A 15636-nucleotide genomic window follows, 5' to 3' on the forward strand; every position below is an offset into this window, starting at 1 on the left:
GTGTTATTGCAGTGTTTGTGTGGTGTTGGTTGAGATTAAGTCAGGGATTTAGAGCCATCACAGGCAGAAAATTTGAGTAAAAAATTGACCCTGTGACACACAACGATAGAAAGACTAAGAGAGTACCTTGTTTTTCCATTATTACTTTGTATAATATCTCCAACATGTGAAACTCTAGTTAGGCCTACATTTGGGTGTCTACCTGACTGTGAAGCTTCTTCCCTTCCCATGAATGGAAAACACCTAAATTCCTTCGTTACAATTGCAAGAGAGAAGAGAGTTTTAGAATTGTGCCATTGAGTTTTATATTCTTACATTTCATTTTTTTCTTTATTATTATTATTCATAGTTAGAGAGAAGAGATATGAACCTTAAACGTGTTCGTAAGTAACTCAAATAATGCCAGAAAGTAATATACAACTTATTTGTTTCATTTACAATTTCCAATGATGGCAGTACATCAAATGAATATTTCTACCCTTATTTTTTTGAGTGAGTGGACCTAAGGAGAGTCGAACTAGTAACGTGCGCTTCAGTTGTGGTCTTCAAGTACAATGTTATCCCTTAAGGTTTGAAGTAATATTTTCAACATCAGAAGAGATACAATGTGGGGAGTGTATATGCTGCTTTGCGGTTTGGTCTAGGTATACTCTTTGGTTACATTTACGTTGCAAATATATCACCCGTAAAAAGTAGCTTACACTGCGGTGAGATTTGGTCAGACCTTGCTATAAATGCCTTCACTATCAAGTGATGCCCCATCAAAGAGTTCATTACCGATCATTAGAGTAGGCTTCGCGAGTCTCTGCTTTAGAGCATAAGAATTAGTCAATGAAAATTGAATTATCTAAGATTTCAAAAGAACTGTAGCAACAAAATCAGAAATTCATGGGTACTTCGGTTATGCAACAGAGATTAAATTCTATAAGGATGTGGTGTAAAACTCTTTAATCCTAATATACCACATTATCTTATCACACATTAAAGAATAGACATAACCACATCCAACAAATTCTAATACTTATTTGAAAATCTAACCCAATTGAGAGTTTATGAAGATGTTATTAGGTGTGGTAGAATATATTGAGTTTTAAGTAAAAAACTGATGAAACAATTATTTATTGAATGGTATAAAACACTAAAACATAGGTTTTACAACCAATCCTTATCAAATTTGGACTCTATGCAATAACCAGAGATTATAATTTTGGGGCAAGTCATAAGGGAACCAAGGCAGCAGCGCATAGGGAGTATACTGTGGAACACTCATATGGAGAAAGAAAAAGAGAGAAAACACAGGGAAACCAAGATACTTATTGTTAACAACTACCAAAAAAAAAAAAAGTAATCACAACTAAATTGCTACTTTCTGTCCTGTAAACATGTAGTGCCCAGGAGCATGAACCCAAAACTTCATTTGAGACATCAACAGATGCATGATAGGAACGAGTATCCTACAGTGAACTGGTTCAAAAAGCCGCTAATTATAACTCACTATAAAAGTAATTCTTAGGGCCCTTTTACATTTGTTGCAAACAAGAGAAACCTTCTTTGAATTTGACTGACTGTAACAGAGGCCTGATTTCAAATTAGTTTCTCATATGCAGCTTCTGGCTGAATATAAAAGAACTGGAGAACTAGACAGAACAGCCAAAACTTAGCAGCCAAAACTTAGGGGATGTCACAACATCATGAAAATGTATCCATTCCATTGTACTTCACAAGGCACCATGGCTTTCATGATGTCAGAAAATAAATCAAATTAATATAAAGTCAATACTTGATCATGTAGAAAATTCAGGAAATGAAATCATGAATACATCATGATATAGCTTCTTTTATCTTGTAATAAGTTCTTTTCTACATTCTGAAGATTGAAGAACGTGGTCAGTGCCTTATAAATGCGATTAGGAAACAAAATGAACGAATCCATCCTTTATTAGTGCTTATATGACTCCAAACAAACACCAAAATATACTGGACAGGAAAAAACAGATACCAATTATTATTACACAATAATGAAAGCAATAAAGCATGATTTTGCGGTCCAATTTCAAAATTTTCAAAGACAAAGTTTGTTTGATACAATATTGACTAAGTTATTCAACAAGAATGAAACACGCTCTTACTTGACCTAACCTGCTCTCTCTTGCACACACACACATTGGAGTATTGTTTATCACTATCATTGCTAGGATTATTCATACATCCGGTACAGTGCCAGCCTACTATAAAAGATACCACACCATGTACATTGTTGGTCCAGGAAAAATATTAGAAAATCTTGTTACATGAACAAAACATAAAATACAAATAAAAAAAGATAGGAAATACAAATTCCATTATCACATGAAAATGAAAAGGTGACTTCATATGTCCAAAAACAGAACATTTCTCCATATGGTGAGCTTATGCACATGTGCATATAAAATCACATATATTCTTTGGCCAGGGAAGCAAAATAATGTTTGACAACTAAATCTCTAACTTCCATGTACAATGCTTAAATGAAGAACTGCAATTCACGCATATATTTACTGATTCTAGTAAACTCCTATCATTGAGTTTTGGGAAGTATGGAACTTCTTACCTCATCTAACATAGAGTCATTTTGTTGCTCAAGTTCATATATTTGTTGCAGTGTCATTCCATACCATTTATCAATCCAAGCAAAACAGTGACGATGACTTTCCAAAAAAAGAGCCCTTTCACCCTATACAAAAATAAATAAATAAAAAATCACATAAATAACTTTTTGCTTGTTGTGGGGGGGGGGGGGGGGGGAGATAGGAAAGATCTGCCACTAGTACACCACTAAACCCTAAGAAATTTAATTATTCTTCATGCAACACTGTACACTAGTATTCAATAGTAATAAGTAAATAAAAGTAAGTTCAAAGTTTTCCTTCGTTTCCCACTTAACCATTCTCGGTTTTCTTTCTTCTGTTTTCTTTTTTCTTAAATTCAGACAGAAATCTCTCTAATATTCAATTACTTCAGTCATTTATTTTTCTTTTCCCCCTTTGCTTTAGGAATTTTGCCTTTTCAAATTGCCCTCCACTTTAGTCTTTGTCCTTGAAACTAGATACATCACAAACCAAAAATTTAAAGAAAATTTTAATAATTCTCAAAATAGTATTGCGGAGCAGCCTTATCTTCTGCAATAGTAAAATCTTAGCAAATAACTGGGAAGAAGTGTAGATTATATGACATGTAGGGCATTGAGGAATAGAAACTGACAAAACCCTGTACTACACCACAAGCATTGGATTAGGTTTTCCTGCCTTTCAGTTTCCCATATATATATGTAAGTTTCCTTTGCTGATCTTGCAAATTAAAGAATTAATAGTGCACATAGTGAAATTTCACCATCCAATATTGATTCTTGATTTAATCAGTATGCAGCAATCTGGTTGCCAACTTTTATTTGCATTTAATCTTGAAAGCATTGTTGTCAAAATCTTGTTGGCATCTGCTTACTTATTGGAATATGTATTTCATTACGCCAAAAGAGCCCCATCTCACGAAAACAACTGTAGTCAAAGTAATATGTTAAGAATTTGTGAAGTCAAAGAGGTGTACCGCTAGCATAGCCTGCTCAAGTTGACGACCAAAACCCCAGTATGGTGCATCAATTGTCATCAATTTGTATGCAGTCATAACTGGCTTACAGCTATCCTGCAAATGAATTTCAGGATTATTAAAACACAAACTAGTTTTGCATAAGGATTTGGAAACATGCAAATCAGAGGGTGCACTTCATTATTTTACAAAATTTGATCCGTAAGATAGTGATATACAAAAGTTAATTAATTGTGTGAGGTTGAATATCTAGTAAAAAGCACTTAAACAAAAAGGATCATTCTAGAGATGATAATAAAAGTTCTCGCGTAAAATGAGGTAAAGGATCTCAAGGAAGGCAAGAAAAAGCTCCTCAAACAATGGAAACAAAATAATATGGACTGTCCACAATACAGGTGTACATCTAGAGAATTCCCACAAAAGCAATCCTTGGGAGGAGGAGAAGAGGGAAGGGGGGGGTGGGGGGGCACAAGATAAGTTCTTTTCAAAGTTCCATGAGTAGTGGCATCTATAATAAATACAGAGGAACCAAATTAAATTATAAGTACGAAAAATTCCAACCTGCCACCCCTTCAGAAGTGGACCACGGCCAGTTCTTGCTGATTTAAAATTGGAAAAGTCTACGCTGCATCTTCCAACTAAGTAACTCCAACCATCCTTGCCTGGAGAACTGATATCAATACATTCCACCTGCCTAGCTGCTAGTTGTTTTTTGCTTAAACCATGTACCTGGTTTGTCAGGTTAACAGTTAGAATAGAATAGAATGTGATGAGCAACGAAATACATGCAATTGGTAACATCTTGATAAAGCTATGGAGAGGTCAGAGAAACCAACAAGAAAAGAAAGGTAGGATAGAGAATGATGAACATGATGCAGGACAAAGGGTGGGGGGGAGGAGGATAGAAAAAAAAAAAAAAGAAGAAGAAGAAGAAGGGGAAAATCCTAAGCTAAGGATGCTTGGAATCACCATCAAGCTTAGAGAAACATCCCTAATCACAAAATTTTTATTCAAATTGCACTATTTCAAAGTTTCAAACCATTTCTGGGGCCTCTTTTTAATAGGATTCAAGGATTACATCAAAGCATAGTTACATCCCATATAATTTTCAACAACATTAAAGCCAAATTAAAAATTCAAGAATGAAATTTGGAACAAAATATGAAATAATGTTGAATGTGCTCCTGCATCTGAACATCTTAAACACATTCAATTGTAACGTATAAAGAAAGCTACAGGATGTATCATTTTTGTCAAAGGAAACAGAGAGATTCAAAGAAACATTACATTTTCTGAGCACCCATTGTCAGCCCTGTGAACACTTTCAATGGTTAACTGAAACTTGGAAAAGTGTGGGCACTGCAAAAAACAAAACCAATGGATATTATCACTGGGGAAAAAAAAAGAAAAAAAAAACCGAGCAACATTTATGGAATTTTAAAAATTGATTGGAAAGGGGAAAAAAAATACCTTGAGTACTGGGTAATATGACATCCATTTGCAGATAAAACCAAAAAGACATTAATATAAGTATTTTAATAAATAAAAAATAAAAAAAGACAAACATATTATACAAGACTGAAGTCAAGAGGACATGGCAAACCTGATTTGCATTTTGGGTATGCATTCCAAGCTTCCTCTTGCATGACGAGAGCCTGTGCTGGTGCAATTTTCTTGAGCCAAGCAGGAGCTTTGCTGCAGAAATATTTCAAGATTAAGAGATCATAATAACTGTAACTTCATCAAGTTATGAGATCTGATACCTTAAAAAGATTTGTCTAGAAATTATTGACTTCAACAGAAATAGTAAAACTAAAAAATACAGAGGCCCCCACAGCATGTAGCCATGTAGGCGACTGTCAATATTGTGGTAGCAATCAAGCTCTAGAGTACAAGGCATCAAACTTATTATGCAAACATTTGTGACTCATCCAATATAGGAAAGGCCATAATAATAGCCTGATGTCAATTAGCAATCAGTCCAGCACTTTGTAAAGTGCCCAATGTGGCATTCAGAATTACAACATTCTTGCACAAAGCAAACTCATTAACCAAAAACAAAAATACTATTATTGACTTGGTGCATTTTTAGACCACTCAAAAATTTTCTTCCAATAGTGATCAAAGAACTTAAAAGCACATATTTGCACATAAAACATGCCAATTCTATGACAACAAATTGTTTCTACTACACCATATTATTCTTATCATCTATTAAAACTTTCAATAATTGTGTGGCTCAGTGGCACTATCCAATTCTCCCAAGTGTTAAGGAAAAAGAAAACATTATTTAAAAATATTACCTTTGCAGACGATAAACTTTAGAAGTGTAGCGACCCTTTCCATACGCATCATTTTCAAAGGGTCTGTTCTCTAAGACTTCAATCCCTTCAGTACTTGTTGTGTTCTCTTGCTGCATCTTCAATACCATGTACGACTGTGCTATCTCATACTGCAATCCATACATACAGACATACATAAATGAAGTTCTAAGAAAACCATTAATTCTGTTAGAAATTAAATGGGGTTTTGTTTTACCTCTTCGAGAGATATGGGCATGACAATCCGACTTCAAGATAGTCCCACATTGAAAAGTTATAAATTAAGGAAACCACATAATAACTATAAGAAGAAAATACAGCACATCTTATCTTGATTATAGTTCTCAGTTAATTCAAAACGCAACCTAAGTAGACAGAATTCACATGAAACGAAAAGTCAAACAATTTACAGGAACATATTTATAGTATAGTTTCACAACAACGAGAATGATGTGTCTATTTTCAAATTTTCCAAAATTTATTTTCTTTCAGCCAGAGCCCAAAAAAGAAAAAGTAGGATACAACTCCTTGATGAGAACCATCTTCACTAGATTCCCGGTAATATGTTAATTGGGTTTTCCCAACCAGAGAGATTTGACTGAAATTTTGAGGTGTAGCTTCAAACGAAGACAAAGCAGAAAGACGCAACGAGAAGAGACCAAAGAGGAAAGAAAAGAAGAAAGAGAGAGAGAGATGAAGAAGATGCTGATTAAAAGGAAGTGGAGAATGCAAAGAATATGCTAACATATGCTTTGCACAACGTCAACGCGTGGTGTCAGGTGTGGGTTCATCCTTAACGCGGCTCTCCCATGAGAGAGGGGTTTGCGTAGGCGTGGAAGTTAAGGGTCCGTTCTTTCGGTTCAGTGCTACGTTTTGACTTCTTGGTTTCTAGTGTCTACTCACCTAATCAATGGACTTGCACGGCCCATATTAAGGTGCGGTTTGGATCTGCGTCGGCTGCGTTTTATGTTTTCACGCGCTTTCAGTTTTTTTTTTTTTTTTTTGCTTCAGCCTCACTTTTGGCTACATCGCAGTAAACAGTATATTCATACACTGTTTATGAATCTCTCGATATTATTAATACAGTATTTTCCGTTTTCAATTTCCAATTCCAACCAAATAAGTTTTATGACTTCTATCCAAAAAGACCCATCACGTTTTGTTGTTTTAAGACAAAATTAAGACTATTGAAATACACGATTAACAGGATTAAGTCCCTAATTTCGGAGTTTTGATACTCAACGTACCTGCCACTATCTAATTGGGGGTTAAGTGTGATGGGAAAGTTATACACGTGCATAACATGTGGCTTGTGGGCCCACAGCACCAACTTGAGTCGACTTTAAGGTACAATAAATTGACTAAACATAGACAAAATCAAAATTCAAATTCATAACGTATTTCCTTTCTTTTTCTATACTTCGTTAAGAACCAAAATTTAAGGGTCATCATATGCTTTTAAGACAATTATTAACAAATCATTTTAGAAAATTTTTGACTTCATTTTTATAGGAGATAGAAAAAACTATTAAAATATTAATTATTTTTTAGGTTTGATTTATTTTCAGTACCTTTTTAATTGGAATCTCCTTTTATTTTGATAAGAGATTACCACATTATCTACTGACTAAATAAAAGGTGGAGATTAACTCACTACTACTTGTCATTGTATATTTAAAATAAAAAGATATATCTAATTAAAAAAATACGTGAGGTAAGCCAAACTTTTTTTTTCCCCTTTTCTTATAAAAACTTTTCTAAAATAGTTTACTAACAAATGCCCTTAGGACATCCGTTAGCATTTCCCAAAAACCAAAGTCATTAGTAAGATATTTTTTGAGAATGAATGTTGTAAATTTTATTGATAAAAAAAGCGAGATTGACTTGAATAGCAGTTGTGAGATATGGGGGAACATCTTCCATTCACACGGATAAACTTATGACATGTGAAACATATTTAGTAATGTTATGAGCTACAAAATTGTCTTGGCCACATATCAGTGGCGGAGCCACATTGGGACCCAAGGGGGCCTTGGTCCCCCCAAAATATTTGAAAAAATTAGTATATATATATAGTAGAGTTATTTTAATAAAGAAATGCTATATTCACAATATTTTTACAATAAATCTTAAGTGGTAAGTTATTATTGGCTGTTACGTGTGCACAAAAAAATTATTTAATTGTGGATTAAAATTAGAACTAATAATAGCTTATCACTTAGGATTTATTGTGAAACTGTTATAAAAATATTGTAGAGGTAGCACTTAAATAATTTTCCTCCACTACATAACCATGTGTGTGGTTAAAATACTTCCTGCAAAAGCAGTTGTGTAGCTATGTAGGCTACTCTCACTTTCTCATAGTTTTATTTGTTCGCAAAATATTAAAATAGTCAATGTATCATAACATCATAAATGTATATGATTAAAATATATTATTTTTATCATTTTATTTATATATAAAATAATATAACATGTATTTGATTGTAGTTATAGCCTTTTATTTTTTATTTTTTTTATATTGAAATTTGAAAGATTGTTTGTCTTTTATTTAAAAATCTTTAAATTATTAGTATTTTTAAAAATTTTAGTCATTATATTTAATGGGTGATAATTTAATTTGAAAAATCTAGGTTCATGGACAAGTTTTGGAGTTGGGGGTTTTGATTATTAAATTGTATGTACATTACTGTTAGTATGGATATAATTAATATATACACAAAAATAATTAATTGTCTAATTTTATGTTTGACCCCTTCAAATATAAATTTCTGGCTCTGCCCCTACCACATATATGTAAAAATCTTTAATCTTCTTGAAGGTCTTTGCAATCAGCTTCATGTCTTGTATCAAGCGACCAAAGGGGGCTAAAGAGTCATCCTCATCTTTCAATGAGTTTATTATCACCTCCAAATCTCCCTCAAGGACAATTGAGACAACTCTAACTTCCTGATAAATTTTAAAAGCTCTCACGGCTACCATAACTTCTACTTTTGCAATTGAATATGGAAAAGCAATTTTCTGCGACATGGAGGCTATAAACACCCCTTGCTCATCTCTAATGACTACCCTAATGCCAACTTGACCCACTTCTTTGAACACTTTTCCATCAAAATTAATCTTGAAGTAATCATGTGGATTGGGGGGGTGGGGTGGTTGTGAATTGGTTCGAGTTATGGGTGCATAGTAGTAGGGTTGTGACACTTCAAAATTCTAAAAGTGTGTCTTGCGAAAATTAAGCCAACTGATCAATCGGGAAGGATTGTCGGCAAATTCTTATTTGATTTTTACGAGTCCAAATGGACCAAGAAAGCATGGCAAAAAACTCCAGATTTTTCCCATCATCAATGATTTGTTGCACTACATTTGTAAAACTATGGAACTGCTTGTTCGTTTGGAAAGCCCACTGAGTATCAGCTTCCCAGACAACGTTTTAAGCAGGGGCAAAGACCAATAAAATCGAGTGGATAAAATCTCCTGGAGTTTGCTTGCAATGGTCACCGGTAGGGTCTTCAATCACCGTTCCCCTCACCGGGTTTGTCTTGGCAAGAAGAGGATTTTCACAAGCTCTCCATAATGAATTTTTAACCTTACTGGGCACTGACATGCACAAGATCTTCTTCCAAAAGGACCAAAACCCCTTATTTAGATTGGGACCCCCTGAATTGCATTTGTAAGAAAATGATATTCGGAGTTGACAGCGTAAACGCCGTTTTGCACAAGAGTTTAAATTAGGTCAAGAGCTGGCATAAAATTAGTGTTTTACGCCAGCCACTAAACAGTACAGCTCACTTAAACCCCAAATCAGAATTAGAACGAATTAAGCAAAAATTTCAGGTTTCCTCTCCTTCCTCCCTCTTCCATTCTCTGCTACCTCTTGCCCGAATCTCCACCACACCACACACCAAAGCATATTGCCACATAGGTCACCAGATTCGTTGCTGGAGCTTGTAAACATGTTGGAGCCATTGTGAGCATGGTGTTGCGATCCAAAGGTTTGTTTTTCATGATTTGCCCTTTTTCCCAATTTGGATTTCGAATTATTGATGGGTTTGTTTCTGGGTTTATGAGTTTTTTTTGGGAGCCTTATGAATTATTTATGGATTTTTATTTTAAAAAAAATTTCTTCTATATTTTGGTATCTTGATGGGTTTTGATTAGATTCCTAAGTGCTAAAATCGGATTTTGCTTATTTTTTTGTTATTTTCGTTTGTGGTTTTTTTCCCCTTTATGGTTTACTTTTGTTTGCTTTTGAAATTGTAAAAATTAGTGATTTTTTCACAAAGCTCAATGATAAAGCATCACTGATTTTTGGATATGTTTATAAATTTTTGCCTAAGTCTAATATAATAATGTTGTTGTCGTTGTTGTTTTAGTGTTAGGAATACTCATTTGCTATTCCAATTAATTGTAATGAATAGGTGTTGATGGAGTCTAAATTAAGCTTAGTTCGTCCATGATAGTCGTCCATGACTAGACCACGTCCAGAAGGTTTTGCAAGGAAGGAAACCTAATAGAAGGATCACAAACATGAATAGGATCCGTCCATGGGTATCACAATCATCCAATTTCCGAATAATCGTCCATGGCCTAAAGGCATGGGTGACCAGACGACACTTAGCTAATTTTAAAGAAAAACTTTCTAAAGGATCAATATAATCAGACCACAATTTGCCATTCCAGAATGTGGGAAGGATTCCCTATAATTCGCTCCACTTTCTCCATTAACTTCACACATCCCCCACAATGATAGTGGATCCGAGCAAGTAAACCCACTCCTAACTCTCTATAAAAGGATCAAGTCCAATTTAATCAAGGTCAGTTTTACTATTCATAAAATTACCATCTTTGTGTTCTAGAGAGAAAATTGACTTAATCGTTGTAGGGTCCTTGGCCGGTTTACATCGGTCACCCTTGACAGTCTTTCTTTTTCTCTTCAGGTCATTAAGCCATCACTATAGCCTGGAGCATTCAGCCTACTGATTTTCGTGCATCATCAGTTGGCGCCATCTATGGGAAGCTTGCAAAGTTTCCAAGTGTTAACTGCCTTGCTTTCCAAGACAAAATGGATGCATGGTTTGGACTAGGTTAATGGCTACCAATGTAGAACATCAGGAGAGTGGAAACGTCTCCAATCACCCAAATTGTGCACCTGCACCACCATTGACTGTTTAGCAATAGTTGCAATCCATGGCAGCTGTGATGGCAGACTTAACGCAGCAAAATCATGAGTTAACAAGAGAAGTCAATAGACAACATCAATAACAGCGCGACGAAGAACATAGGTAGAATTAGAGAATGGAGGGGCGGAGAACGGTGCTGAAGGAGGAGATCAGTTTAGAGGTACCATCACTCGGAGGGTGCCACACTTGGAGAAAGAAATGGACCAAATGAAGAAAGCCATGGAGGAGATGAAGGACTTCATGAGGAGAGCAAACTGTGTGGATGATCTCATCCACAAAACTGACTCTCCCTTTATCGCGTCCATCACGAGTCATCCTCTACTCTTCAAGTTCAAAATGCCTACCTTGGACTCATATGATGGGACGTGAGATCTTTGTGATCATATTGCCACGTTCAATATGACCATGCATCTCTAAGGCGTTCCATACGAAATCATGTGCAGAGCCTTTCCTACCTCATTGAAAGGCCTAGCCAGGGTGTGGTTTGGTAAGCTACCACCAAACACCATAACTTCATTCCAAGAGTTGAGTAAGTTGTTCGTCAACAACTTCGTCGAAGGCCAAAGGCAAAAGCATTCCTTGTCCAGTTTACTTAACATAGAATACAGAGAAAATGAGAGTCTTCGGGTTTTCATCAGTCGTTTTAATAGGGAAGCCTGTTGATAGACGAGATGGATGACAAGATCCTCTTGGCAGCCTTCTACAATAGGGTTACTTCAGACTTGTTCATCCATAAGCTGTGTGACTAAGAGCCACAGACAATGGCTGAGTTGATACACTCGGCCTAAAGTTTCATGAATGCTAAAGACGTGATTATTGCCAAGAAAAAGAAGAAGGCTGAACGAGTGGAAAATGGTTATATACATCATCGAGAGCAAGGGCCTCATCTAAAGAAGGCCAAGATAGGGGAAAAAAGGATCGAGGCGACAGGAAGGCAGGAACATCCTTAGGATGATATTCCAATTACACTCCCTTAAATACCCTACTTGACCAAGTACTAATGCAGATCAAAGACAACCCATCCTTGAAATGGCTAGAGAAGATGAAAGGAGATCCCAGTAAACGGAACAAAAGCAAGTACTATCATTTCCACCAAGATCACGGATATGACACAGACAAGTACTACAACTTGAAGCAACAAATTAAAATCCTTATTAAGCAAGGAAAGTTGAAGAATTTCCTTGGATAAGACCACAAAGACGAAAGACAACCGTTGAAAGGCAAAATGAAAGAGCTAGTACGTCAGCCATTTGGAGAAATAAGGGTCATTATAGGAGGAATATCAACTGGGAGCTTGTCCAAAGCCAAGAAGACTTACTTGCGGGTAGTCCAGAATGTTCAACTCATTGGTTGCCCACCTAGGACGACCAAGAAGATGAGCCTACCATTACTTTCATAGATGAAGATGCGAGGCAATTACATCATTCTCATGATGATGCAATTGTTATTATTCTGGCGATTGCAAATTATACAACTAGAATAGTGTTAATAGATAATGGGAGTTTAGTAGGGATGGCAATTTAGATCCGACCCGCGGATACCCGGTCCGGCCCGATCCTAATGGGCCGGATTTTACCCGGTCCGATAAAGAATAGGGTCGGGTATGGGTTTTAAAAAAAAAACCCGAAGCGGGTCCGGGTCGGGTCCGGGTTTTATTAAAAAACCCTAAACCCGACCCGAAACCCGACCCGGATAAGACCCGGTTATATATATATATAATTACTAAACTACCCTCACATATATATAGTTAAAAACCCTAAAATTTTCAACTCCTCTCCTCATTTCAGCAGCTCACTCATCCGCCTCTCCCTCTTCATCTCTCAACTCTCACACACACGCCTCCCTCCGTCCTCACTGCCTCACTTTCCTCTGACCACCACAGCCTGACAGCCATAACCAAACCTCACTCGCAGACTCGCTCTCTTCTCTTCTCACCACGACAACCCCAACCAAGCCCAGAAAACTCGTACACTAGCGATGCAGGTGCAGCATCATCCGATGGAATTTCGCACTCAACATTTCCTTCACCCTCTGATCGAAACCCCCACTGTTCCTCAGCGAATTCGAAGCCTCCAAACCCCCAAACAACTTTTCGTTGAAGAATATCTGTCGAACCGCTGTACTGTCTCCGTAATTCGACCGAGAAAAGAAGCTGAGAAAATGGGTTTTTTTTGTTAGATCTTGGATCCGTTTGGATGGCAAGAAAATCGCCGAGAAAATGTTGTAATTATTTTTATTTAAACATGTATATTCAATGATTTCTGTGTTTGTGATTTTGGGATTTTTTTGTTTGTGATTTTGGGTTTGTTAATCGTGATTTTCTGGCTCTGTTTGGTTACCGATTAAGTGTGAGAAAAAAAGAGGAATATTTGGTTTTGATAGATTGCATTTTCAGGAGGAAAAAAGTGGAAAGCGTGATTAGATTTTCGTTTAGACTCTGTTTAGGCTTCAATTCTCTTCTTCTTCTTCTTCTTCTTCCTTTTTTTTTTTTTTTTTTTTTTTTTTTTTTTTTGGGTTGGCCCAAATCTGGTTGGCCTAAACGGGGCCCGCGGGGCCCATGGGGCCCGACGGGGGCGGGTCCGGGCCCCGGGAAAAAAACCCGTTTAGTAAACGGATCGGGTTCGGGCCACGGTTTAAGACCCGCGGGTCGGGTCCGGATATGGAAAAACCCGGCCCGAACCCGACCCGTTGCCATTCCTAGAGTTTAGCAAATATCCTCTACTATCCAGCCTTCCAACAAATGAGAATTAACAAAGAATTACTTTGTCCAATAAATGTGCCCTTGATCGGGTTTGGAGAAATGAAAGTTCTACTAGTAGGCACTATTTCCTTGCCAGTCGTAGTTGGCTCTGACCGTGGCAAATCAATAAGGAAGTAAACTTCCTTGTTGTGGATTGTTCATCTTCATATAATGCCATCCTAGGACGAGCAACTTTGAACAGTTGGAAGGCTGCAACGTCCACCTATCACTTGCCCTTTAAATTCCCAACGAAATATGGCATTGGAGAAGTACAAGGAGACAAGCTAGTTGCTAGAGAGTGTTACTTAGCGATGTTAGTGATGGACGAGCAAATGCAGGCAATAAATATCGAAGAAAGAAGAACAGTGGTTGAACCAATTGAAGTATTGGAGAATGTTCCACTAGACAAGTCCAATTTGGAGAAGTTTACTAGAATTTGGACAAGTAAGACCTCACCCAATTCCTCAAGAAAAGCACGGACATTTTTGCTTGGAGCCACGAAGACATACTTCGGATTGATCCAAGTGTGATTACTCATTGTCTAAATGTGTCCCCGTCTTATAAGCCCGTCCGTTAGAAAAGGAGAGTGTTTGCCCCATAATGAGACAATGCCATCAAAGAAGAAGTCCAGAAGTTGGTAATAGCAGAGTTCGTCCGTAAAGTTTACTACCCTGCTTGGCTAGCTAATATAGTGATGGTTAAAAAAGTTAATGGCAAATAGAGGATGTGTGTAGACTTTACAGATTTGAACAAGGCGTGCCCCAAAGATAGTTATCCCCTTCCACATGTTGACCGGTTGGTAGACTTAATAGTTGGATACCAACTGTTGAGTTTTATGGACGTATTCTCGGGGTACAACCAGATTAAGATGGACGAGGCAGACTAGAAGAAAACATCCTTCATGACAAGCCAAGGTTTGTTTTGTTACAAAGTAATGCCTTTTGGTTTGAAAAATGCAGGAGCTATTTATCAAAGGCTAGTCAACTATATGTTTCATCCACAAATTGGGCGAAACATTGAAGTTTACGTGGACGATGTGCTGGTCAAAAGTGCGAGAGAAATGCAGCACTTGGATGACCTTCAGGAGACATTTGACACGCTTAGACAATACAACATGAAGTTGAATCTAAGCAAATGTGCCTTCAAAGTTTCATTAGGAAAGTTCCTTGGTTCTGTGGTTTCACAGAGGGGAATTGAAGCAAATTCTGACAAAATCCAAGCGATACTAAGCATGGAGCCCCTAAAGAATATCAAAGTCCAAAGCCTCACTAGATGAGTAGCAACCCTCAACAGGTTCGTCTCAAAAGCTATTGACAAGTGTTTACCATTTTTCATAGTGTTAAGAAAAGCATTTGAATGGACGGACGAGTGTCAACGGGCATTTGAAGACCTTAAAGCTTATCTCACTTCAACTCCATTGTTGAGCCCGTCCAAGTCAGGTGAAGAATTATATCTGTACCTGGCAGTGTCCCTTCATGCAGTAAGCTCAGCCTTAATCAGGGAAGAAGGAAAGGTGCAGAGGTCCATCTATTATACCAGCAGGGCCTTAAGAGGAGCTGAAGGACAGTATTCGCCAATGGAAAAGTTAGCCTTCTCTTTGGTAACAGCAGCAAGAAAGCTCAAGCCTTATTTACAGGCTCAGGTCATCAACGTCTTGATAGACCACTTGCTGAAGAAGAATATGAATAAGCTAGAAGCCATTGGATAGTTGATCTAGTGGTTGGTTGAACTTAGTGAGTTTGACGTGAGATATCGACTAAGGGAAGCAATAAAAGCCCAAGCCCTTACGGACTTCATTGCAGAATTCACT

General features: G+C 37.0%; 1 protein-coding gene across 2 annotated transcripts; it reads right to left on the reverse strand.

Moving 5' to 3' along the window:
* Positions 1 to 365: 365 nt before the first annotated feature.
* LOC115989070 (phosphatidylinositol transfer protein 1-like) lies at positions 366 to 6798 on the reverse strand. Of its 2 annotated transcripts, none has more exons than XM_031112734.1 (10): positions 6426 to 6798; positions 6121 to 6151; positions 5886 to 6034; positions 5186 to 5277; positions 5053 to 5060; positions 4870 to 4941; positions 4144 to 4311; positions 3583 to 3678; positions 2591 to 2713; positions 366 to 808 (listed from the first exon to the last, which is right to left on the reverse strand). In XM_031112734.1, exons 1-10 carry the CDS (start codon positions 6443 to 6445, stop codon positions 719 to 721), a joined length of 849 nt encoding a protein of 282 aa, XP_030968594.1. In that variant the 5' UTR covers positions 6446 to 6798; the 3' UTR covers positions 366 to 718. The 2 variants fall into 2 exon arrangements, with proteins under 2 accessions (XP_030968594.1, XP_030968600.1); XM_031112740.1 differs by having other exon boundaries at positions 366 to 805; positions 6426 to 6796.
* Positions 6799 to 15636: the final 8838 nt, after the last annotated feature.

Source organism: Quercus lobata, chromosome 1 (genome assembly GCF_001633185.2).
Source record: "Quercus lobata isolate SW786 chromosome 1, ValleyOak3.0 Primary Assembly, whole genome shotgun sequence".
Classification (NCBI taxonomy): Eukaryota; Viridiplantae; Streptophyta; class Magnoliopsida; order Fagales; family Fagaceae; genus Quercus; species Quercus lobata.

Coding starts and splice junctions, on each gene's coding strand:
- LOC115989070 (XM_031112734.1), bottom strand. CDS start 6,445: ATGGTTCTCATCAAGGAGTT. Junction 6,035..6,120: donor TGCCCATATCTCTCGAAGAG/GTAAAACAAAAC, acceptor TATGGATTGCAG/TATGAGATAGCACAGTCGTA. Junction 5,278..5,885: donor AAAGTTTATCGTCTGCAAAG/GTAATATTTTTA, acceptor ATATTTCTGCAG/CAAAGCTCCTGCTTGGCTCA.